Genomic DNA, 24451 nt, shown 5'->3' on the forward strand with positions numbered 1-24451 from the left:
ACGTCAGCGTTTCTTGATGGGAACAAAACTGAAACTGCACTCAGTGAAAGTTTCCATTTGATTAAGTGCAAACCAGGGTAAATTAGTTATTAAATCTCAATAATAGAGAAAGAAAGAAGGGATGTAGAATTCAGAGACTTGCTGGAAAGATGAGAACTATAAAATGAAGGCTCATTTCTTTCCCTATTGCAATATGGAAAGAACTCATTAGAAGAAAATGTATTATTTGGTTAGGAAGTACACATGTATCACACAAATGGCAAAGGAAAACAGGCTAGTAGGGTCTCCTAATGAGGTGATGCTGTTTTTTTAAGCACTGTGGTGAGTTACTGGGTTGTAAAATCATCCTCTAGCCTTAAAATCAGAAAGAAGCCAGTTGTTTGAATAACTTACAAAGCCTCCTTAAGACAAAATAGCCACTAGAATAGAAATACTTTTCTTGAAAACTATCTTTCAAGAAAACCAGGAGTGCACAGACTACACATTGTTTCATTTGCTCACTTTCCTTGCCTTCATGCCACCTGCGTTTTCTCTAACCTCTCCTCTCACTGGATGCTACAGGCTGGCTCACTCCCTTCCACCTCACTTAGGTGGCCAGCAGCTTCCCAGCAAAACCTGACTCGAAAATTAAACCCACCCCCTAATTATAAAATGAAACAAATCCTCAGTGGCGCTTCTGCTTCTCAAGGAAGGGTCTCACTAACACCTTTAAAAGAAAAATAGATGATGGAGGTTCCAGTGAAAAAATTGCTTTGACCATATTATAGGAAATATTACATCCTAAATTTAGAAGCAAAAAAACCCCCATTCATGTTTTTGGTTAAGTTTCAATTTTTATTTCCAACTACTGCAGTAACAAAATACCAGTGGTAATTCTGCGTGGAAAGTGCAACCTTCTAAGTAAACAAGGTCACAAATTAGTATTCCAAGAGTACTTTGGTCTGTGGAGATTTTGATAGGAGAGGATTATTACAATCAGTCCTATAATAGAGACTTATGCTTCCTCTGTATCTAGTAATACCTCAATAACTCAGCATGTACACATTTCTGCTCTTTACACGCACTCCCTTCCAGGTTGTACTGTGTGAGAGTGTTAGGGGAAAATTCCTCCCAATCATGGGTTTTTCTATAGTATACAGAAATAGCAATCACTTCAGCAGTCATGTACATTACTATTAAATTTTTAGTTGAAAAATAAAAGAATGAGTTATCCTATCATATCCCTTTCTGGGAGTAAAAAGACACACCATTACAAACGTAAAATGAGTCAAACTTCTATTTTATTGACAGGAGTCCAAAATGAATACAAAAAAATGCCTCGTTTGCATGTTATATTTTTCCTTAAAAGGCTTCTGATAGAGTCAGGTAGATTAAAAGCTAAGAATGTATTTCAGCTTTTATAATGAACCTTTTAAAAAAGGTTTAATAACATAAGTCACCAATATCAGAGAACATATGGTCCCACAATCATTTTTAGATCTATAGCTTATAAAAAGAATTAGATCCTGTATTGATCTGCTAAAATAGAGGCTTAAAAATGTTTTAAGCCATTAAAAGCCATTTTTATAATCTGATAACTCTGGGCAATTAAAAAAAGGAAAATCCCAAAATGTAGCCCTCTATATTATGTGGAATGTGACAGAATGCCAACTTACGACCAAGATAGGCAAAAATAAAATGTTTAAAGCTATGAATGGAGTTGTTATAAATACTCTTGTATCACTGCAAAATGTCAATAAATGAACAGAGCTTACCAAGAGATTAAAACTTGAGCAGATGTTACTTAAAACATTTGTGGTGTTTATCATACTTTAACGTTTGTTAAAACTAAAGCTAAACAAAGAAAAGTCGCTCATTTGTAGATTGTTTTTCATGTACCTTTACTTTCACTGGGACCATAAATGATCAGATAATACATAGCCCACACTTCTGGACAGTTATAACAAAGGGTTTATTATCGTTTGCAGATGAAATAAATGCACCATCCCATACTTGAAAGGCTTTCACAAGCCTTAAGCATTTTTCAGACTGTACCAAGGCACCACCACTGCCTAGTTGTATTATGCACCCATTTCTAGTAAAGAACTAACACCTCCTTCAACATCAGTTCTGCACTGTTTCTGGTTTATTACACACTTCCAAAACAGCAAAAATCTGCAAATATGTGCAAATATTGTGGTCCGTTCATAGTACTGCTTAGTCATCATCTTCCTCCTCTTCTTCCTCTTCCTCAAAGCTATCTTCAAAGCCCTCGCTGTCCTCCTGGTCTTCATCCCCCTCTACTGCTGTATCCCACTGTGGGTGATTTTCTGGCACAGGCTTAGCCTCATGAACTTCCAACTATAAAAAAGAATTAAATGTAGACTTCAGAAACTTGGGGAGGAATAATGGGAGAAATACCTGGTAAAGAAAAGGTTTTCTTTGACTGCAGCAATTATAAAGAAATAGATTTTATGCTTTTAACTCTGAATTTAACATACTTAGAACAGATATTCATCCCAGAAATAAAAAGGTGAATCTACTAACATGTAAGTATAGTTAAATTTCTAATGTAGTTTGATAGTTTGATTTTAGGAGCTTATACTATTTATTCTGTGGCATGAAAGATGAATAACTGTGATTCTTGAGCGAGAACACTGAGTAATGTCTTAATAAGTCTTCTGCTGATGAAGAAAAACTCAAGTGTGACTTCCAAAGAGGTATTTTCAGCCTCCAGACTCATGAAGTAACATTCTACGGCCAATGGAAAGAAATACAGTATTCTCGTGGGGGAAAAAAAAGGTATGTCTTTGCTGGCTCCCTTCTCTTAGGTCTCCAGTATACAGTGCAACAATACTTCTTCAGCACAATCTCTCTAACGCAATAGCATGCCTCTTATAAAAAGCTCAAGTGAAATGGTAAACACTGATGGGAGTGTGCTTCAAATGATACACAAATGTATACTCTAAAATGATCAAAAACAAATTAGTTTTGGAAATCAATAAACACTACAGTGGAATCTGTGGGAAAACACATGTGCTTTTTAAAGAAAACAGAACCCGTGTGGTGAGGCCCTGTAAAGTTACAGCATATTACAGCACATTAAAATGTATCACGTAAGTTATACTCAAGGTTCTAAATCATTATACTCTAATACAACTTAAGTTTATTATTGAAAGAGTAGTCCATCAAGTATATTACCTGAAAGTATGAGATGACCTCTTTTTCTATTATTCTACATTTCAAAACTAGAAAAGCTTCCCCAGTATATTAAGCACTTATTCAAATAGACAACCATATGTACTGCATAGTCATTATTCTTACCTTCAATGGTTTAATCTGATCCAAACCCATATAGGAGTCTGATCTTAGAAACACTGTATATTGATAATTTCCAGGCTTTCCTGGTGCAGGAAACTTCAGTTCTACCTAGAATATAAAATCGGCACTTAAAATCTGTATTTTGGGGAGCGGAAGACACAACAGCTCACTCCTAAAATATTTAGACCAGAGTATTTAATAGCTAGGGTTTACTCAGATGACACAGGAGGTCCTAATAAATGTTACAAAAGTTCTAACAACAACAAATATATACATATATGATGTTTATGTCATATATATACTATACAAAAAGAAAACAAAAAGAGGCAGAATTGATGGGGTTAATTTCTATCTCCACAATTCAAGAAAGCATATTTAAAGCGACCAAGTTCTATGTTGACCATCACATCTTGACAACTTGAAGAAATGAAGTTGGGTATAAAAGTAAAATAAATGAAATGGACTAAAATAGACTTCACCAGAGAGGAAACAGTTCTTGCCCAATTTTCTTATTTCTACGACAAATGCTGTGAGATAATAGAAAATATATATATTGGTCTCTGCCCTCAGTTCCAGGCACAGAGCTCTTCAAACCCCTGTAATTTCCTAAGTGATAAGAGCACAAGAAGCATCTTTTGTTCTAATATTTGGTCTTTGACTCTGGTTCCTGACACTGAGCTTATAAATCCCTTGGAATTTCCTGGGTAAGAATGAGTTCTCTTCTAATGAGGTGGCTCTTGGTGGGCTCCTAGATGAGGACTGGTCACCAGAAAGCCCAAACCATGATTAGAGGCTTAGAACTTTTAGTCCCATGCCCCCAGTCTCCAGAGAAGGGCTGAAAACTGAGTTAATGATCAATTATGCCTTTGTGATAAGGCCTCCATAAAAATCCCCGAAGTAGGGGTTCAGGGAGCTTCCGAGTTGGTGAACGTGTGCAAGTGCTGGGAGAGTGGATTGCTCAGAAACAGCATGGAAGCTCCATGCCCCTTCCCACATACCCTGCCCTAGGTATTTCTTCCACCTGGATATTCATCTATATCCTTTATCATATTATTTTCATAATAAACTGGTAAATATGTTTCCCTGAATTCTGTGAGCCATTCTAGCAAATTATTGAACCCAAGGAGGGGGATCATGCGAACCACGATTTACAGCCAGTTGGTCAGAAGTATTGTGACTAGCATCTAAAGATGAGGAGTGAGGGAACAGCAGTCTTGTGGGACTGAACCCTTAACGTGAGGTAGATATCCAGGTAGACAGTGTCGGCACTGAGTTAAACAACAGGACACTCAGCTGGTGTCACAGCGAATTGCTTGGTGTGGGGAAAAGCCCACAAACTGGTATCAGAAGTGTTGAGAGTGCGGCAGTAGTGTTAGAGTAAAGGAGAAACACATGGGAGAAATACGTTTTTTCTTTACAGATGTCCAATGCCTTACAAGGTCAAAAAGATACGTTATTTCCTATCATATACTAATGAACTTGAAATACAAAAATTTATGAACTCTTAGAAGTTTCTATTCCACTTGGACAGAGGAAGAATACATTTTTATGATGACATTTAGATGTTCTGGTAGTCTGCCTCCACTTTCCAAAATCCAGATTTTGTTGGCAAGATTATATATTAAAATTTGCCATTAAAACAAACAAGCTAGAAAACATCATGGGAGATTTTTTTTTTAATTAATCTCAAAGTTTGGCCCCTCTAACTGTAACATCAAACCTACAAATCATAAAAGAAAAAGACTACTAAATCATACCATCAAACACCCAAATAAACCAATGGATAAACAAATGAGTAAATATTTCTATTTTTGCTTGATAAAAACAGCCACAATAGTAAAACAAACTGGGGAGAAATATCTGTAACACACATCACAAAGGGCTGATTTCATAATATTTAAACAAAAATAAAGTCCCAAAACCAATTTAAAAGACCAATAACCCAACAAAAATGAACAATGGTCACAAACAGACACACAAAGAAATATGATTCAAACACACTGAAAGATGTACAGTTTCCCTCTTAAGAGAAATATAAAATTAAAACTACACTGAATACAGCCAGCATAGTAAAAATTGATTCAGGCAGGAATCATCAACGTATGCTAAAATGAGTGGGTTAAAGACTATTGGAGAACAGGGTATTCATATAGTGTCCAAGTATCACCTCACAGATTGGAGGAAGACACACTTTTTAAAACAGAGACAAGCCTTAACTAAATGATCAACCATAATATATTACCAATATCAGGCAAACTAATATAATGTGCCCCTGATGTGATGTACTAAGAAGATTATTACATCATCTATGCAGTATTTTTGCCAAAAATATTTGAGAAGAATGTAAGTGTGAGTAACCAATAAGACAAATTCAGATTAAGGGATATTCTATAAAATACCTTGCCTGGACTCTTCAAAAATGTCAATAGCTAGGACTTCCCTGGTGGCGCAGTGGTTGGGAGTCTGCCTGCCAATGCAGGGGACACGGGTTTGAGCCCTGGTCCGGGAAGATCCCAGATGCCATGGAGCAGCTGGGCCCGTGTGCCACAGCTGCTGGGCCTGCGCTCTGGAGCCCATGAGCCACAACTACTGAGACCACGTGCCACAGCTGCTGAGGCCCGCGCACATGGAGCCTGTGCTCCACAACAAGAGGGCACCGCAATGAGAGGCCTGCGCATCGCAGCGAGGAGTGGCCCCCCCCCCGCAACTAGAGAAAGCCCGTACGCAGCAACGAAGACCCGACGCAGCCATAAACAAACAAACAAACAAACAAATAAAAAATTTAAAAAATGTCAATGGCATGAAAAAATAAAAAAGAAAGAGGTCAAAACTCATAGATGAAGGGTCTATGGGGGCATAATGTACATGCCACGTTTTTATATGTCTCACACACGGAGAGGCAATGGACACACTTGAACATTCATTCTCCCTATGGAGAAATAAACATTTAGCAATATCTATCAAAATTACAAATGTGCAGAGCCTCTGATTCATTAATTCTACCTCTATGAATTTATCCTATAGATATGTTTGCACATGTGCAAAATGACATGAGGTTATTCATTGCAGCAAAAGAAACATCTTGTAAGTCCACCAAACAGCTGAGTGCTGAATAAATTAACTCCCACACAAAAGAATATCATGCAGCTATAAAAACAAATGAGGAAGCTTTTTCTGTATTAACAAAAATTAATACAGAAATTAATTTGCACCATAACTTGGTGCAAATTCCAAGTTATGTCACTAAGAGAAAAAGGTAAGGTGCAGAACATGGTATATGCTACCTTTAGCGCGAAACTGGAGAGAATACACCTACATATTTGCTTGTAATTTATATACAATACCACATGAAGAATAGATAAAATTCTGATAACACTGATGGTCTCCAGGAAGTGGAATGGGTGACTGAGAGACAGGGATACAAGATGTTTCAGTGTGTGCACTTCTGTATATCTTCTGAAATATTAACTAGGTGAACGTATTATCCATTCAAAAATAGGTAAAATTTAAATTTAAAAAAATGTAAAGGCCTCCCTGGTGGCGCAGTGGTTGAGAGTCCGCCTGCCGATGCAGGGGATACGGGTTCGTGCCCCGGTCTGGGAGGATCCCATATGCCGCGGAGCGGCTGGGCCCGTGAGCCATGGCCGCTGGGCCTGCGCATCCGGAGCCTGTGCTCCGCAACGGGAGAGGCCACAAGAGTGAGAGGCCCGCATACCGCAAAAAGAAAAAAAAAAAAAAAAAAAAAAAAAATGTAAAAATTACTCTGTCAAAAAATACCCTTAAGTTGGTACCAACTCTAAGTGTCAGATAAACAAGAAACTACTTCATACATGTACTACTTGGTTAGAAAGGTGGGAAAAAACTTTTTGGATTAAAAATCATCATCATAGATCTTGAAATTCAAAGCTTTGCTCTTGTCCACCAAGTCCAGGTAGACAGAACCTTCTTCCTAGAAAAATAACATAAAAAATCAAGAAAATCCAAGGGCAAAATATGTTCATCACAAAGCTATATTAGTGATGTCACTGACAGTGGACTAAGCAATGTAACAAAAAATTTCACTCTAAAAAACGAATCACCAGTTCTTTTATTTGTTTTTTAAGACAAAAGGTATATATATCTGAGCACTAACCCAAAGAGGATAAAAATCATAAATTTTTGTAAAACATAATTAAATTCTGGAGATAAGGTAAGGCATGTGTTCTTAGATAACAGTGAAAACTCCCCAAAATAAGTTGAGAACAAGGTTTTAGAAGACTACCAGGTTATAGTTCAGTACTTCATAAATTTCCAATGAGCTCCCTCCAAAAGATGTCAGAGAACAGTTATAAAATGTGTGTTAAATAAAATGTAATAAGCCAAATACGATAAATTGATTTCTATACTGTTTTCTATATTTAAATAATGTTGTTGGATAATTACCTCTTCCATATCTTTTAGTGTGCACACATGATATGGCATAGATATTAATGTCTGTTCCTTCCTATCTGCAATATAAAGCCACCACCATTCTTGTTTTTCCTGCAAAGAAAAAAAGAGTATAAATAACCAAAAAGAGTTAGAGAAATACAATTTTGCCTTGTCTCATTTTAGTGGTATGGTTATCCCTTGGTACCTAAGGGGGACTGGTTCCAGACTTGCCCCCCCACACCCACAATGTGGACACCAAAATCCATGAATGCTCACATCCTTTATATAAACTGGTGTCGTATTTGCATATGATTTGTTTCATCTCTAGATTACTTAAAATATCTAATACAGTGTAAATGCTATGCCAGTATCCAGCAAATTCAAGTTTTGCCTTTTGGAACTTTCTGGAATGTACCCCCCTAACATTTTCAATCCACAGTTGGTCAAATCCACGGATGCAAAACCCACAGATGCAGAGGGCCGACTGTATTTTCTTTGTTTTAATTGTTGCGTATCCCCAGCACAGACTCAGTGCCTGGTACAAAACAGATGTCAATAAATATTTACTGAATGAATAAATTGTTCTTAACCATTTGTAGATCCGCTCTCCACAACACTTTTGTATGTAATTTTGGTGTTTCAAATGGCCCCTTAAACGCTATTGATGAACCTCTGTATTAAAAACCCCTGATTAATTGTAAATGACAAAAGATAAGCTAAAAAAGAAAACAGTATGAACTATTACAATATCATTTAGCAAATAATCTTAGTAATGCTACCCAGTAATAAGCAAAAGCCAGAAAGTAGGAGTGGAATGGACTTGGGAAACAATATCAGAAATTAATATATTAAAACACATTACTCATAAGAGAGCATCTCAGATTCTAAGAGCCTGTTTATACCTTTTACTGCACATGATTTTTTTTTTTCTTTTGCGGTACGCGGGCCTCTCACTGTTGTGGCCTCTCCCGTTGCGGAGCACAGGCTCCGGACACACAGGCTCAGCGGCCATGGCTCACAGGCCCAGCTGCTCTGCGGCATGTAGGATCTTCCCGGACTGGGGCACGAACCTGTGTCCCCTGCATCGGCAGGCGGACTCTCAACCACTGCGCCACCAGGGAAGCCCCCATGGTACTTTTAAAACCAATCAATGAGTGGAATTTATTCACTTGATTTCAGGAGCTTTGGTGTTGGCAGACTACGCTGCAATGGGCAAAATGCCCCTAACAGATGGGCTATAGCTCAGGACATGCCAGAAGATCAGTGCACACAGTAAGATGAAATCCTGGGCTGACTTCTCTCCAACTCAAAACAAAAGTCTGTGCAGAGCCACTCACTTATTATTAGGAGAGCCAAATCACTTAGGAATTTGCCTTCAGCAGCCCCCAGCAACTAGAGACTGATGTTCTAGAGCAGAAAGTAGATTTATACATGAAATCACCTGCCAAACATGAGTGGTAAGCACAAGGTTCTGTGGCAAAGCTGCAAGACAGTCTACGGAACAGCTTTGCTAAACTAAGAGGCAACCAGTCCTTGATCTCTAGCCACAGACAAAATCATCCACAAATGCAATACATCAAGCAGATCCCAAATTCATGTGAAAGACAAACAACATAGCGTATAAAAGAGATCAAAAGTTGAACAGGCTACAGTCACAAAGTAAACAAGCACAAGGAAACAAACAGCACTGCAATGATCTGTCCTGAGCTTGGGGCTTGGCTCCCACTGAACTTAGTGGGTCCCTCAGCCATGGGCTTGCCTCTTCCCATGGACCAGGGCAATTATCGGAGCAAGTCTAGTGGCTACAGGTGGCCAGTAGAGAACCCTCAGAGAAAACCCATGGGGAAAACTTAAGAATATTTTCATCCTATTTAAAACATGACAGAAGTGTGAGATTCACAACGGCTATATAGTCATAGGCAAAATATGCATTTGTCCAACTAGGACTGCCTGAACTGCTAATGAAAAATCATCATTAAGCACAACTCTCAGTTATCTGGGCGCAGAAAAGACAGAAGTACTTAAAAAGTTAGCGACCCTCCTTTTAAACAACACATTCACTAAAAATGATTTATGTTGAAATATAGGCTTCAAAAATGTGGCCTATCAAGAATAGACCACATTCAGCACATTTGAGCCAATACACACTACAAAGAGATAAAAAGCAACTAAGAAATATCTGAATAGAATAAGGAAAACACTAGGCTGTGTATAACTCACCTCAGGAAAGTAAAGACTATAAACAGGATGTGTTATCTTTGATTTGGTCTCCAGTAGAGCTCGCTCCTTTCGCTGTATACTTTGTTGTAATTCTTGCCACTCCTGTAAAGTGAAAATTAAATCTTTGAAATCAAGCATGTTTTCAATCATTTTCAGGGGTGTCCGTCTTCTTCCAGATGTTATTCCTGACAATGCTAACTACTACTGAGTTCAGTCCCACAGATCTGATCATTTCCCTGCCCCAGGCTTACAATGCTTCTTTTCATAAATCAATTCTAACCCGCCTAGTATGAACTACACAGCCAATCATGACCTGACCTGGACCTGTCTCCTGTCACTGTTTTCCTTTTCCTCCCTGCACTTTTTCTTCTAGTCATTTCCAACCACCTAGCCTTCTCTGACCTCACCAGCTATTTCATTTCACTCCTCCTAAACCCTGTTTAGATTTTTGTTTTCTTTTTTCTCTACCTATTAAATTCCTACTCATTATTCTTTCAGGAGCAGCTGAAGTCTAAAGTATGAGTTCCTGAGTCCCACAGATCATCCTCTACCCCAGAGCTGAGTTGATCACTCCTTCCTTTGTGCCATTACTGCCCCTTGCACAACGTGCAGTCTCTTTGGTACTATAATGCTTACTTACAAGTCTGCCTTCTCCATCAGGCTACTATCATTCAAGGGCAGAAACTATTGCACATTTGGCTTTGCATTCCTATCATCTAACACAGTGCTTGCAGTGTGACAGATAATGAGTAATTATTTGTTAGTTGTATAATTATTTGTCAACTGAATGAATGTATTTTCTGGTTATCTGAAGAAACTAGTTTATCAAAACCCTACTAACCTAGTCACCTCTACTAACCCTAATACAGTCAGAAAGAAATATGTCAACTCTTTCTCAAAACAAGGGTGGGGGAATAACTTCTTTGATAGGTTTTAATTTCCTGGCAATCAACTTAATTCTCAAAGTACAAAAACACTCAGGGGCCAGCAACCGCTAAAAACAGTCATCCTTATTTTTCTCCCACCATTCCCAAGGGCAAGTACATTATTTCTGTATACCTTTATCCTGCCCTTTTCCTCTTTCCTTTTTTTGGTCTCTGCTTTTGCTTCAGAGGCTATTCAGGGAATCTCTTTTAAATTCCTAAACCATAAGGGTTACTTTTAGATCAATGGTCCAGTCAAGAACACCACAAACATAAAGAAAATGGCTGATCAGGTTACAGTTAATTTACAGTGAGCCTCTAAGGACCGTTATTTGTCCACCAAATATTCTTTTCTACAGCTTTCTCATAAGTCATGTGCAACTTAATGCCATGCCATGAGATTTTTTTTCTATTCCCTTTACCCTCACAATCTTAATTCCTTAGTGATAGCCCTTTCCTTAATTATACCTCTTGAAACGGGGTGGTATTCCGTAAATGTTAGCTTTTACCTTAACCAACTTCTTGATGTTACAGCCCACAGTAATGTTTCTTCACCCTAAACATTTCCTGGAACTTTTGAGATCCTCTTCCAAGTAACTGCTACCTATTTCATAATCCACCTTTCCTTACTCATATTTCCAGATAACACAGAAAATTGCTTTAAGAGAACAAACTGACTTCACCTCAGACCCAGGTCCTACCCCATCTAACAATTTAAGATTTAAGAAAATTAGGATTTCCAATCTTGTTAGAAGTAATTTTTCTTTATAATTACAACTACCATCCCTCAAAAACATTCTGTAAAAGTAATATAAGATTATAAAATATACTGGTATTGCTTAAGACAAGCAAAAAAAGTAAGCAAGCAAAGGAAAAACAACAGAAACCAAAACTATCATCAGAGGTATAATTCCAATTATTTAAATTTATTAGTCTTACTGCTTCATCATCCTTGTTTTGTTTTTCATCTTGCTCTCTATCAGAGTCTCTGTCACTACCATCATCTTTTTCACTTTGAGAGTCTCTATTGGTTTCTTCTTCCTCAGAGTCACTGCCTTTGTCAGAAACTTCTTCTTCATCTTCCTTTACTGCAGCTTCCTAAAAGGAAAAAGCAACCACAAAAGCTCTGAATATCTCAATGAATATACCATTCTGAGTCCCTGAAACTAATTTACTGTCATAATAATTAAACTGGCTCAAGATTATAATTTCACTATTCATGCAGAATTTTAGAGAATTATAAACATTTTTATGTATAAATATGTGGGAGTCAGATTGAAGACTTTTAACATTTGGCTTATTTGTCTTTTTGTCAGTTATTTTATTCAGTCTTCATAATTTGTAAAACAAAAATATTTTATTTCTATTTGCAAAATATACTACCACAATGGCTAAGATGGCTCATCTTTCACAAACACCAATTATACAATATATTTTATTTGAGAAGGAGAAATGAGAAGTTTATAGTACTGTGTTGGGAATTTAATATCATCCTCAATAAGGAGTATAATGCAGTTAAGGAAAGTCACTGTCCCAGACAAAATACTTACTAGTCCATTTCAAGAAGCAAGAAAAAGAATAGCAAATTAAATGCAAAGAAAGTAGGAGTGAATAATACAGATCAGAAATCAATTAAAGAGAAAGCAGATATGCAAAAGGGAAACCCAAACAAAACCAAACATTGGTTCTTTAAAAAGATTAATAAAATTGATAAATTTTATTAGGCAAGACTGATCGAAGAAAAAAAGAGACAATACAGATTACCAATATTAGGAATAAAAGAGACATAACTACAGATCCAAAAGACATTAAAAATAAGGATATTATGAATAACTTTGTCAATAAATTTGACAACTTAGAGGAAATGGACAAAGTCCTTGAAAAACACAATTTACTAAAACTGATATAAGAAAAAAAGTGGAATATGTTAAATGAATGGACTCTACGATTAAATCCCTTTTCAAACTCCAAGCCCATATGGCTTCTCTAGGTAATTCTTCCAAATAAGAAACAACCTAATCTTATACACCCTTCCAGGAAAAGGAAAGAGAGAATAATCCCTAACTTGTTTAATGAGGCCAGCATAAATGTGATCCAAAACCTCACAAGAATATTACAAGAAAGAAGAATGACAAACCAATATTCTCTCATAAAAATATATGCAGGAATCCTAAACAAAATAGTACTAAATCCAGATAAATATTTTAAAAATACTATGTTATGAGCAAATGAGATTTGTTCCAGGAATACAAGGATAGTTTAAAATTTTTTAATTCATCAGTATAATTAGTCACATTAACAGAAAGGAGAAAAATCATACAATCATCTGATGATAAAAAAACCAAACTGGGAATAGAGGGAACACCTCCTTAACCTGATAAAGAATATCTACAAAAACCCTATACCTAACGTCATACTTAGTGGTGAAATAATGTTTGCTTTCTCCATGAGATCAACAATAAGAAAAGGGTGACTGCCATCTTCACTTCTACTTCTAATCAACATTACACTGAAAGTTCTAGCCAGTACAGTAAGGCAGAAAGGAAGAAACCACATAAAGATTAAAGTAAAGCTGTCTTTATTCCCAGATGGCATGATTGTGTATGTAGAAAATCTTTTTCTTGAAATATCTACAAATAGTTAGAATTACTGTCAATTCATCAAGAATCCTTGATATAAGGTAAATATTTAGAAGGCAACTACACTTCTATACACCAGCAATAAACACTGAAGAATGAAATTTTTTTAATGTTATTTGCAATAGCACTAGAAAGGATCAAACACACAGGAGTAAATCTAATGAAAGATGTGTCATATCCTCTGCCAATGGAAATCACAGAACACTGCCGAGAAAAATTAAGGAAGAGCCAGTTAAAAAAGATAAAGCATAATTATGAATAAAAAGAGTCAATACTGTTAACCTGTGAATTCTTCCCATACTGAACCACAGAGTAAACACAATACCAATCTAAATTCCAGCAGCTTTTTTTGGGTGGAAATTCTCAAGCTTATTCTAAAATTTTAGCTGGAAATGCAAAGGACCTAAAATAGTCAAGACAATTTTGAAGAAGTAAAATAAGAGTTCGAGGACTTACATGACCATATTTTAATACTTAAAATAAAGCCACAATAATTAAGACAGTGTGGTACTGGCACAAGAAGAGACAAATAATCAATGGAATGGACTAGAAAGTCCATAAACAGATTTGCACATATACACTTAATGGCAATTTTTTTTTTTACAACAAATCACTATTGCAATTCAGAGAGGAAAGAATGATCTTTCCAATAAATGGTGCTAAAGTAAGTGGTCCATAATCCCAATCTCACATTATTCACAAAAATCTAAGATATAATACAGAGCTAAATTTAACAAGTAAAATAATAATACTCATAGGAGAAAACAAAAATATCTTCCGTTCCTTGTGTCCTTGGGATAGGCAAAGATGTCTCTAACAGGACACAAAAGCACTAACCATAAAGACTGATGAAACAGACTTTATTAAAATTAAGAACCATCAAAAGCTCCATTAACAGAGCTAAAAGGGACTCATATCCAGAATACATAAAGGAATCCTACAAATCCATAAGAAGAAAAACAACCCCAAAATAAAAGAGGATATCCAAATGGCCAGTATGTACATGAAAAGGTGCTCAATATCATTAGTCATCAGGTAAATAAAACCACATACAGGAAAAACACATACACATACACACACACACACACACACACACACACACACAGAGATACCACCATGATCCATCACAGTGGCTAAAATAAAAAAGAATGGTAAAACCAAGTATTGGTGAGGGTGGAACGGGACTCATATTTTGCTGGTAGGACCAAAAAATGGTACAACTTTAGAAAATGGGCTCTTTCAACAAGTTAAACATACACCTATTTTATGACCCAGCAATTCCACTGCTAGGTACATACCCAAGAAAAATGAATGTCCACAAAATGACATGTACAAAAGCAGAACATCTTTATTCAGAATAGGCAAAAACTAGAAAAACCCATCATGTCCACCAATCACAGAACAGATAAATTGTGGTATATTCGTATAATGGAATCTCTCTCTCTCACACACACACACACAGCTGCTGCTACACACTGTACAGATGAATGTCAAAGACACTACGCTGAACGAAAGCAGCCAAACAATTCCACTTACAGGAATTTTAAGAACAGGCAAAACTGATCTATGGTCCTAACAGTCAGAATAGTGGGGAAGGCCGTGGGGGTGGATGGAGGGGTCACTGACTGAGAAGGGTACAAGAGAGCCTTTTAGGGTGCTGGTAAGGTTTTATATCTTGATCTGGGTATCATGGGTACGCACAATTGTAAAACTTCAGGAGATGTACACGTAAGATTTGAACATTTTAGTGTATGTTAGACCTCAATAAAGATGATAATAGCAATAATCTTTACATAAGATAATAAACTTACACTCCCAACGACTCCATTAGCCTGCTTTTGTTTCTGTTGCTTTGGTTGTGATAAGGGCACAGGTGTAGGTTTTTTTTTTAAAGGTTTCTTTTTTTTTGACTTAGCAGTTTTCTTGGGTCCTTTACTCTTCTGTTGCCATCCTCCTTTTGTTCTGTTCTTGTTAGTATCACCCTGCTGTAAATCACAACACACATGCACACTCAGAAGTTGTAGCACTAGTTTCATTTGGAAGTCATAGTAAGTTTTAGATGGAAATGGCTAAACTAATAAATGTTGTAGTAAAGTGAATTACCCTCCCACAGCAATATAAATCAATCAGAGAACTAAACAAAACAGTTCTTTCACCATGAAAGATAGATAGGAAAACTGAAGTTTTTACCCCATCTTCTGCTGGCTGTTCCTCTGCAGCACAGATGGACTGCTCCTTTTCAAATACTTCCTACAGGTAGCGAGAAGAAAAATATAAAGCCTGTCAACCTATATTTATCTTTCCGATAAAGCAATCTTTCAATATATATTATCAGTAAGTTTTTTAACTGCTGACAGTTGCAGGGGGTGGGGACAAAACCATGGATAGACAGGAGACTTGAAGCAATTACTAAATGATGTATGTGTGCAAATTTAGCAATCACTAAATGACGTTTTTGTTTTTTTTTTTTTGCAGTACGCAGGCCTCTCAGTGTTGTGGCCTCTCCCGTTGCGGAGCACAGGCTCCGGATGCGCAGGCTCAGCGGCCATGGCTCACGGGCCCAGCCGCTCCGCGGCATGTGGGATCTTCCCAGACTGGGGCACAAACCCGTGTCCCCTGCATCAGCAGGCAGACTCTCAACCACTGCGCCACCAGGGAAGCCCTAAATGACGCTTTAGAAGTTACCTTCTGAAACATCTCACATCTGTCTTGAATATATTTTGAGAAGTACATTCTACTTAAATTTATAAATGCAATGCCTTAAAATATGTAAACTCATAAGTCAGTCATATTTCATAATTTAAATTTTTACTTTTATTCTAATAGTAATCAGACATGACTATTTTAAAGTTATGAGAATTTGAATATATTACATTATTCTCTAACATTAAAACTTCATGAGACCAATATTAGTTTATTTATGATTTTAAGTGATATTGCTGATATAACTGATATAACTTAGATATAACTAAGAAGTGGAACACCAAATCTACATATCCTAAAGACATACCCACTCACCAAATAATCCATTTAGAATCAGTGCAGAAGCTATAAATTCAGGATTTGAAATCCAGTAAGAATTTAGCAAGAATCTATACTAGAAGATGACAAGTGATATGGGTTGTATTTCATAAACTCCCTAGAATTATTAAAACTAACAAGTGAAAACAATAACTGTTGGGCTCAAGCTGTTGGCCTAATGCATCGGTCAGCAAACTATGGCTCACTGTCTGCTTTTTAAACAAAGTTTTATTAGAACACAACTATGCCCATTTGTGAGTTCAGCAGTTGCTACAGAGACTGTATGGCCTGTAAAAACTGGACATATCAATATTTTTTTAAATTAATTAATTAATTTCTTTTTGGCTGCATTGGGTCTTCGTTGCTGAGCGCAGGCTTTCTCTAGATGCGGTGGGTGGGGGCTACTCTTTGTTTTGGTGCGCGGGCTTCCCATTGCTATGGCTTCTTTTGTTGTGGACCATGGGCTCTAGGCGCACGGGCTTCAGTAGTTGTGGCTCGCGGGCTCTAGAGTGCAGGCTCAGTAGTCGTGGCTCACGGGTTTATTTGCTTCGCGGCATGTGGGATCTTCCTGAACCAGGGCTCGAACCCATTTCCCCTGCATTACCAGGTGGATTCTTAACCACTGCGCCACCAGGGATGTGCTGAACATATTATTTAATAACTGGACCTTTATAGAAAAAGTCTGCCAGCCTCTAACCTAATTCTATCATCTCTACTTCATTTCTTCACTTATTAGTTGGGTTCTAATGCTTAATTATGCCGAGATACAACTGATGCAAGAACTGAAAGATAAATACTTGATTCTTTCCCTTACTCCAGGGCACTTTTTCTTTTTCTTTTACTAATTACCTGAGAAGTGTCAACAGCCCAAGGCCAATTTTGTGCTCATTTCTCAGGCTGGGAATTTCAAAGCCTGTGGGCAGTGTAAGTCTAGATTCTAAACCCAATCCGGGCCACTGGCTTAGAGCTTCCTCTTCTCCCAGGAGGCACCTCTCATCCAGAGTCCATGATACAAATGCTTCCTTACCACTTGCTACCATAAAATCAGTATCTTTGATTTGATATGTCCTACTACAAAATATGCTTTTCCTACCAGAGGTTTTAGACATGGGTTTTAAACGTAGCATAGGTTTCCTACAGATGCCAATAGATCTCAGAGTAGAATAGGCTAAAATCTACCACTGGCTGAATAAAACTGAGCTTAAATATTACAGTCTATTAAAAATGAGTTACGACTATAGTTGAAACATGGGAGTTATACTTGGCTTGGGAGGTAATATAAATATGTAACAGAAACTGAGAAAAACAAGATGCAGGAAACATATACATTATGACTGGATTTAATGAAAAAGAATGAGAAAAGCACAAGGATACATATACATGCATGTACATATAGGCACTGAAAAGGTCCAGATAGTAAACATGAGCATGGAGAAAGATACAAAAAGATTTACACAAGACTGAATTCTGGTCATCTGGGTATGACAAGGAGGTTTCCTGAGGGAGCAGGGGTAAGATAAGGGATCCATGATAAAAATATCATTTAACTCTGTGGGTATTCATGCTTTAGGCTAGCTAAAGGGATGACCATCAAAACTGATGATCTCAGGGCTTCCCTGGTGGCGCAGTGGTTGAGAGTCTGCCTGCCGATGCAGGGGACACGGGCTCGTGCCCCAGTCCGGGAGGATCCCACATACCGCGGAGCGGCTGGGCCCGTGAGCCATGGCTGCTGGGCCTGCGCATCCGGAGCCTGTGCTCCACAACAGGAGAGGCCACAACAGTGAGAGGCCCACGTACCGCAAAATAAACCTCAAAAAACAAAAAAAACTGATGATCTCAGAGAGGTAGAATTTTAGGTGATTTTAATTTCTTCCTATACTTTTCTGCATTGCCTAAATTTTCTCCCCCACAGAGCATGAATTTTTCACATAATTAGGGTGAAAAAAGCTAATTTTACTGCACTTTTAAAGATAAAAATAAAAGGGGGTAAATTCTCAAGAATTGACTAAAAAGAAGCAGATAGAGGGCAGACAGCGGAAGCAAGAAGAACTACAATTCTGCAGCTTGTGGAAGGAAAACCACATTCACAGTAAGACAGACAAAATGAAAAGGCAGAGGACTTTGTACCACATGAAGGAACAAGATTAAACCCCAGAAAAACAACTAAATAAAGTGGAGACAGGCAACCTTCCAGAAAAAGAATTCAGAATAATGATAGTGAAGACGATCCAGGACCTCGGACAAAGAATGGAGGCAAAGATTGAGCAGATGCAAGAAATGTTTAACAAAGACCTAGAAGAACTAAAGAACAAACACCTAGAAGAATTAAAGAACAAACAGAGATGAACAATACAATAACTGAAATGAAGAATACACTTGAAGGAATCTATAGCAGAATAACTGAGGCAGAAGAACGGATAAGTGACCTGGAAGACAGAATGGTGGAATGCACTGCCACAGAACAGAATAAAGAAAAAAGAGTGAAAAGGAATGAAGACAGCCTAAGAGACCTCTGAGACAACATTAAATGCGACAACATTCACATTACAGGGGTCCCAGAAGGAGAAGAGAGAGAGAAAGGACTCGAGAAAATATCCGAAGAGATTATAGTTGAAAACTTCCCTAACATGGGAAAGGAAATAGCCACCCAAGTCCAGGAAGCACAGAGAGTCTCAGGCAGGATGAACCCAAGGAGAAACACGCTGAGACACAAAGTAATCAAATTGACAAAAATGAAAGACAAAGAAAAATTACTGAAAGCAACAAGGGAAAAATGATAAATAACATACAATGGAACTCCCATAAGGTTAACAGCTGATTTCTCAGCAGAAACTCTACAAGCCAGAAGGGAGTGCCATGATATATTTAAAGTGATAAATGGGAAGAACTTACAACCAAGATGACTCTACCCAGTAAGGATCTCATTCAGATTCGACAGAGAAATCAAAAGCTTTACAGACAGGGCCTCCCTGGTGGCGCAGTGGTTGAGAGTCCGCCTGCCGATGCAGGGGATACGGGTTCGTGCCCCGGTCTGGGAGGATCCCACGTGCCGCGGAGCGGCTGGGCCCGTGAGCCGTGGCCGCTGGGCCTGCGCGTCTAGAGCCTGTGCTCCGCAACGGGAGAGGCCACAGCAGTGAGAGGCCCACATACCGCAAAAAAGAAAAAAAAAAAAAAAAAAAAAAAAAAAAAAGCTTTACAGACAAGCAAAAGCTAAGAGAATTCAGCACCACCAAACCAGCTCTACAACAAATGTTAAAGGAACTTCTCTAAGTGGGAAACACAAGAGAAGAAAAGGACCCACAAAAACAAACCTAAAACAATTAAGAAAATGGTCAGAGGAACATACACATCGATAATTACCTTAAACGTGAATGGATTAAATGCTCCAACCAAAAGACATAGGCTCGCTGAATGGATACAAAAACAGGACTCATATATGTGCTGTCTACAAGAGACCCACTTCAGACCTAGGGACGCATACAGACTGAAACTGAGGGGATGGAAAAAGATATGAAAATGGAAATCAAAAGAAAGCTGGAGTAGCAATACTCATATCAGATAAAATAAACTTTAAAGTAAAGAATGTTACGAGAGATAAGGAAGGACACTACATAATGATCAAGGGATCAATCCAAGAAGACAGAACAATTATAATTATATATGCACCCAACATAGGAGCACCTCAATACATAAGGCAACTGCTAACAGCTATAAAAGAGGAAATCGACAGTAACACAGTAACAGTGGGGGACTTTAACACCTCACTTATACCAATGGACAGATCATCCAAACAGAAAATTAATAAGGAAACACAAGCTTTAAATGACACAATACACCAGACAGATTTAATTGATATTTATAGGACATTCCATCCAAAAACAGCAGATTACACTTTCTTCTCATGTGCGCACGGAACATTCTCCAGGATAGATCACACCTTGGGTCACAAATCAAGCCTCAGTAAATTTAAGAAAATTGAAATCATATCAAGCATCTTTTCTGACCACAACACTGAGACTAGGTATCAATTACAGGGGAAAAAAACATAAAAAACACAAACACGTGGAGGTTAAACAATACGTTACTAAATAACCAAGAGATCACTGAAGAAATCAAAGAGGAAATCAAAAAATACCTAGAGACAAATGACAGTGAAAACACGATGATCCAAAACCTATGGGATACAGCAAAAGCAGTTCTAAGAGGAAAGTTTATAGCAAGACAAGCCTACCTCAAGAAACAAGAAAAATCTCAAATAAACAGTCTAACCTTACACCTAAAGGAACTAGAGAAAGAAGAACAAACAAAACCCAAAGTTAGTAGAAGGAAAGAAATCATAAAGATCAGAGCAGAAATAACTGAAATAGAAACAAAGAAAACAATAGCAAAGATCAATAAAACTAAAAGCTGGTTCTTTGAAAAGATAAACAAAACCGATAAACCTTTAGCCAGACTCATCAAGAAAAAGAGGGAGAGGACTCAAATCAGTAAAATTACAAATGAAAAAGGAGAAGTTACAACGGACACCACAGAAATACAAAGCATCCTAAGAGACTACTACAAGCAACTCTATGCCAATAAAATGGACAACCTGGAAGAAATGGACAAATTCTTAGAAAGGTATAATCTCCCAAGACTGAACCAGGAATAAACAGAAAATATGAACAGACCAATCACAAGTAATGAAATTGAAAATGTGATTAAAAGTCTTCCAACAAACAAAAGTCCAGGACCGGATGGCTTCACAGGTGAATTCTATCAAACATTTAGAGAAGAGCTAAACACCCATCCTTCTCAAACTCTTCCAAAAAATTGCAGAGGAAGGAACACTCCCAAACTCATTCTATGGGGCCACCATCACTCTGATACCGACACCAGACAAAGATATTACAAAAAAAGAAAATTACAGACCAGTATGAGTGATGAATATAGATGCAAAAATCCTCAACAAAATACTGGCAAACAGAATCCAACAACACATTAAAAGGATCATACACCATGATCAAGTGGGATTTATCCCAGGGATGCAAGGATTCTTCAATATACCCAAATCAATCAATGTGATACATCATATTAACAAACTGAAGAATAAAAACCATATGATCATCTCAATAGATGCAGAAAAAGCTTTTGACAAAATTCAACACCCATTTATGATAAAAACTCTCCAGAAAGTGGTCAGAGAGGGAACCTACCTCAACATAATAAAGGTCATATACGACAAACCCACAGCAAACATCATTCTCAATGGTGAAAAACTGAAAGCATTTCCTCTAAGATCAGGAACGAGACAAGGATGTCCACTCTCGCCACTATTATTCAACATAGTTTTGGAAGTCCTAGCCACGGCAATCAGAGAAGAAAAAGAAATACAAATTGGAAAAGAAGAAGTAAAACTGTCACTATTTGCAGATGACATGATACTATACATAGAGAATCCTAAAGATGCCACCAGAAAACTGCTAGAGCTAATCAATGAATTTGGTAAAGTTGCAGGATACAAAATTAATGCACAGAAATCTCTTGCATTCCTATACACTAACAACAAAAGATCAGAAAGAGAAATTAAGGAAACAATCCCATTCACCACTGTAACAAAAAGAATAAAATACCTAGGAATAAACCTACCTAGGGAGACAAAAGACCTGTACTTGTACTCAGAAAACTATAAGACACTGATGAAAGAAATCAAAGATGACAAAATCAGATGGAGAGAGATACCATGTACTTGGATTGGAAGAATCAATATTGTGAAAATGACTATACTACCCAAAGCAATCTACAGATTCAATGTAATCCCTATTAAATTACCAGTGGCATTTTTTACAGAACTAGAACAAAAAATCTTAAAATTTGTATGCAGACACAAAAGACCCCAAATAGCCAGAGCAGTCTTGAGGGAAAAAAACGGAGCTGGAGGAATCAGACTCCCTGACTTCAGACTGTACTACAAAGCTACAGTAATCAAGACAATATGGTACTGGCACAAAAACAGAAACATAGATCAATGGAACAGGATAGAAAGCCCAGAGATAAACCCACGCACCTATAGTCAACTAATCTATGACAAAGGAGGCAAGGATATACAATGGAGAAAAGACAGTCTCTTCAATAAGTGGTGCTGGGAAAACTGGACAGCTACATGTAAAAGAATGAAATTAGAACACTCCCTAACACCATACACAAAAATAAACTCAAAATCGATTTGAGACCTAAATGTAAGACCGGACACTATAAAACTCTTAAAGGAAAACATAGGAAGAACACTCTTTGACATAAATCACAGCAAGATCTTTTTTGACCCACCTCCTAGAGTAATGGAAATAAAAACAAAAATAAACAAATGGGACCTAATGAAACGTAAAAGCTTTTGCAAAGCAAAGGAAACTACAAACAAGACGAAAAGACAACCCTCAGAATGGGAGAAAATATTTGAAATGAATCAATGGACAAAGGATTAATCTCCAAAATATATAAACAGCTCATGCAGCTCAATACTAAAAAACAACCCAATCAAAAATGGGCAGAAGACCTAAATAGACATTTCTCCAAAGAAGACATACAGATGGCCAAGAAGCACATTAAAAGATGCTCAACATCATTAGAGAAATGCAAATCAAAACTACAGTGAGGTATCACCTCACACCAGTAAGAATGGGCATTATCAGAAAATCTACAAACAACAAATGCTGGAGAGGGTGTGGAGAAAAGGGTACCCTCTTGCACTCTTGGTGGGAGTGTAAATTGATACAGCCACTATGGAGAACAGTATGAAGGTTCCTTAAAAAACTAAAAATAGAATCACCATATGACCCAGCAATCCCACTACTGGGCATATACCCAGAGAAAACCATAATTGAAAAAGACACATCCACCCCAATGTTCATTGCAGCACTATTTACATAGCTACATGGAAGCAACCTAAATGCGCATCAACAGACAAATGGATAAAGAAGATGTGGGACATATATACAATGGAATATTACTCAGCCATAAAAAGGAACGAAATTGGGTCATTTGTTGAGACGTGGATGGATCTAGAGAATGTCATACAGGGTGAAGTAAGTCAGAAAGAGAGAAACAAATATCGTATATTAACGCATATATGTGGAACCTAGAAAAATGGTACAGATGAACTGGTTTGCAGGGCAGAAATAGAGACACAGATGTAGAGAACAAACGTATGGACACCAAGGCGGAGAAAGTGGCGGGGGGTGTGCTGGTGGTGGTGGGATGAATTGGGAGATCGGGATTCACATATATACACTAATATGCATAAAACAGATAACTAATAAGCACCTGCTGTATAAAAAAATAAAATTCAAAAATTCAAAAAAAAGTAGGTAATGAAATTCTCAACAATAATCAATAATTAATCTCTGTATAACACTTTACAGTTTAAGAATGATACCCACACTACCTTGTAATTATAATGTTTTATAAGGAATTAACAAATCATCACAGGAAGAATTAATGTATTTTTCAACTTTGTGTGTGTGTGTGAAAAACTAATGTGAAAACTATAAAAATTAATTTAAAATTACAAAACAACTAACAGAACCTGCAAAATTAACATTTGCAAATCTACAACAGTTTTGACTTTGAGAATGTATAACTTAGAGTGAGAGAATATAAAAGCCTTAACACATAACTTTTTTTTTTACAACTTTATTGGAGTATAATTGATTCACAATGGTGTGTTAGTTCTTGCTTTATAACAAAGTGAATCAGTTATACATATACATATGTTCCCATATCCCTTCCCTCTTGCGTCTCCCTCCCTCCCACCCTCCCTATCCCACCCCTCCAGGCGGTCACAAAGCACTGAGCTGATCTCCCTGTGCTATGTGGCTGCTTCCCACTAGCTATCTACCTTATGTTTGGTAGTGTATATATGTCCATGCCTCTCTCTTGCTTGGTCACAGCTTACCCTTCCCC

The 24451-nt window shown here is 37.4% G+C and overlaps 1 protein-coding gene across 1 annotated transcript in view; it reads right to left on the reverse strand.

Annotated features, from left to right (window-relative positions):
• Positions 1-1262: 1262 nt before the first annotated feature.
• The window catches only part of SEC63 (SEC63 homolog, protein translocation regulator), a 66824-nt gene continuing 43635 nt past the window's right edge, over positions 1263-24451 (reverse strand). The window contains exons 15-21 of the mRNA XM_081250793.1: positions 15683-15742; positions 15304-15477; positions 11793-11951; positions 9931-10032; positions 7723-7821; positions 3304-3408; positions 1263-2340 (exon numbers count right to left, since the gene is read on the reverse strand). Of these exons, the coding sequence (XP_081106919.1) occupies positions 2197-2340; positions 3304-3408; positions 7723-7821; positions 9931-10032; positions 11793-11951; positions 15304-15477; positions 15683-15742 (843 nt within the window). The 3' untranslated portion in view covers positions 1263-2196. The remainder of the gene's footprint in view (positions 2341-3303; positions 3409-7722; positions 7822-9930; positions 10033-11792; positions 11952-15303; positions 15478-15682; positions 15743-24451) is intronic.

This window comes from Mesoplodon bidens, assembly GCF_964165515.1.
Source record: "Mesoplodon bidens genome assembly, chromosome: 12".
NCBI classification, from domain to species: Eukaryota; Metazoa; Chordata; class Mammalia; order Artiodactyla; family Ziphiidae; genus Mesoplodon; species Mesoplodon bidens.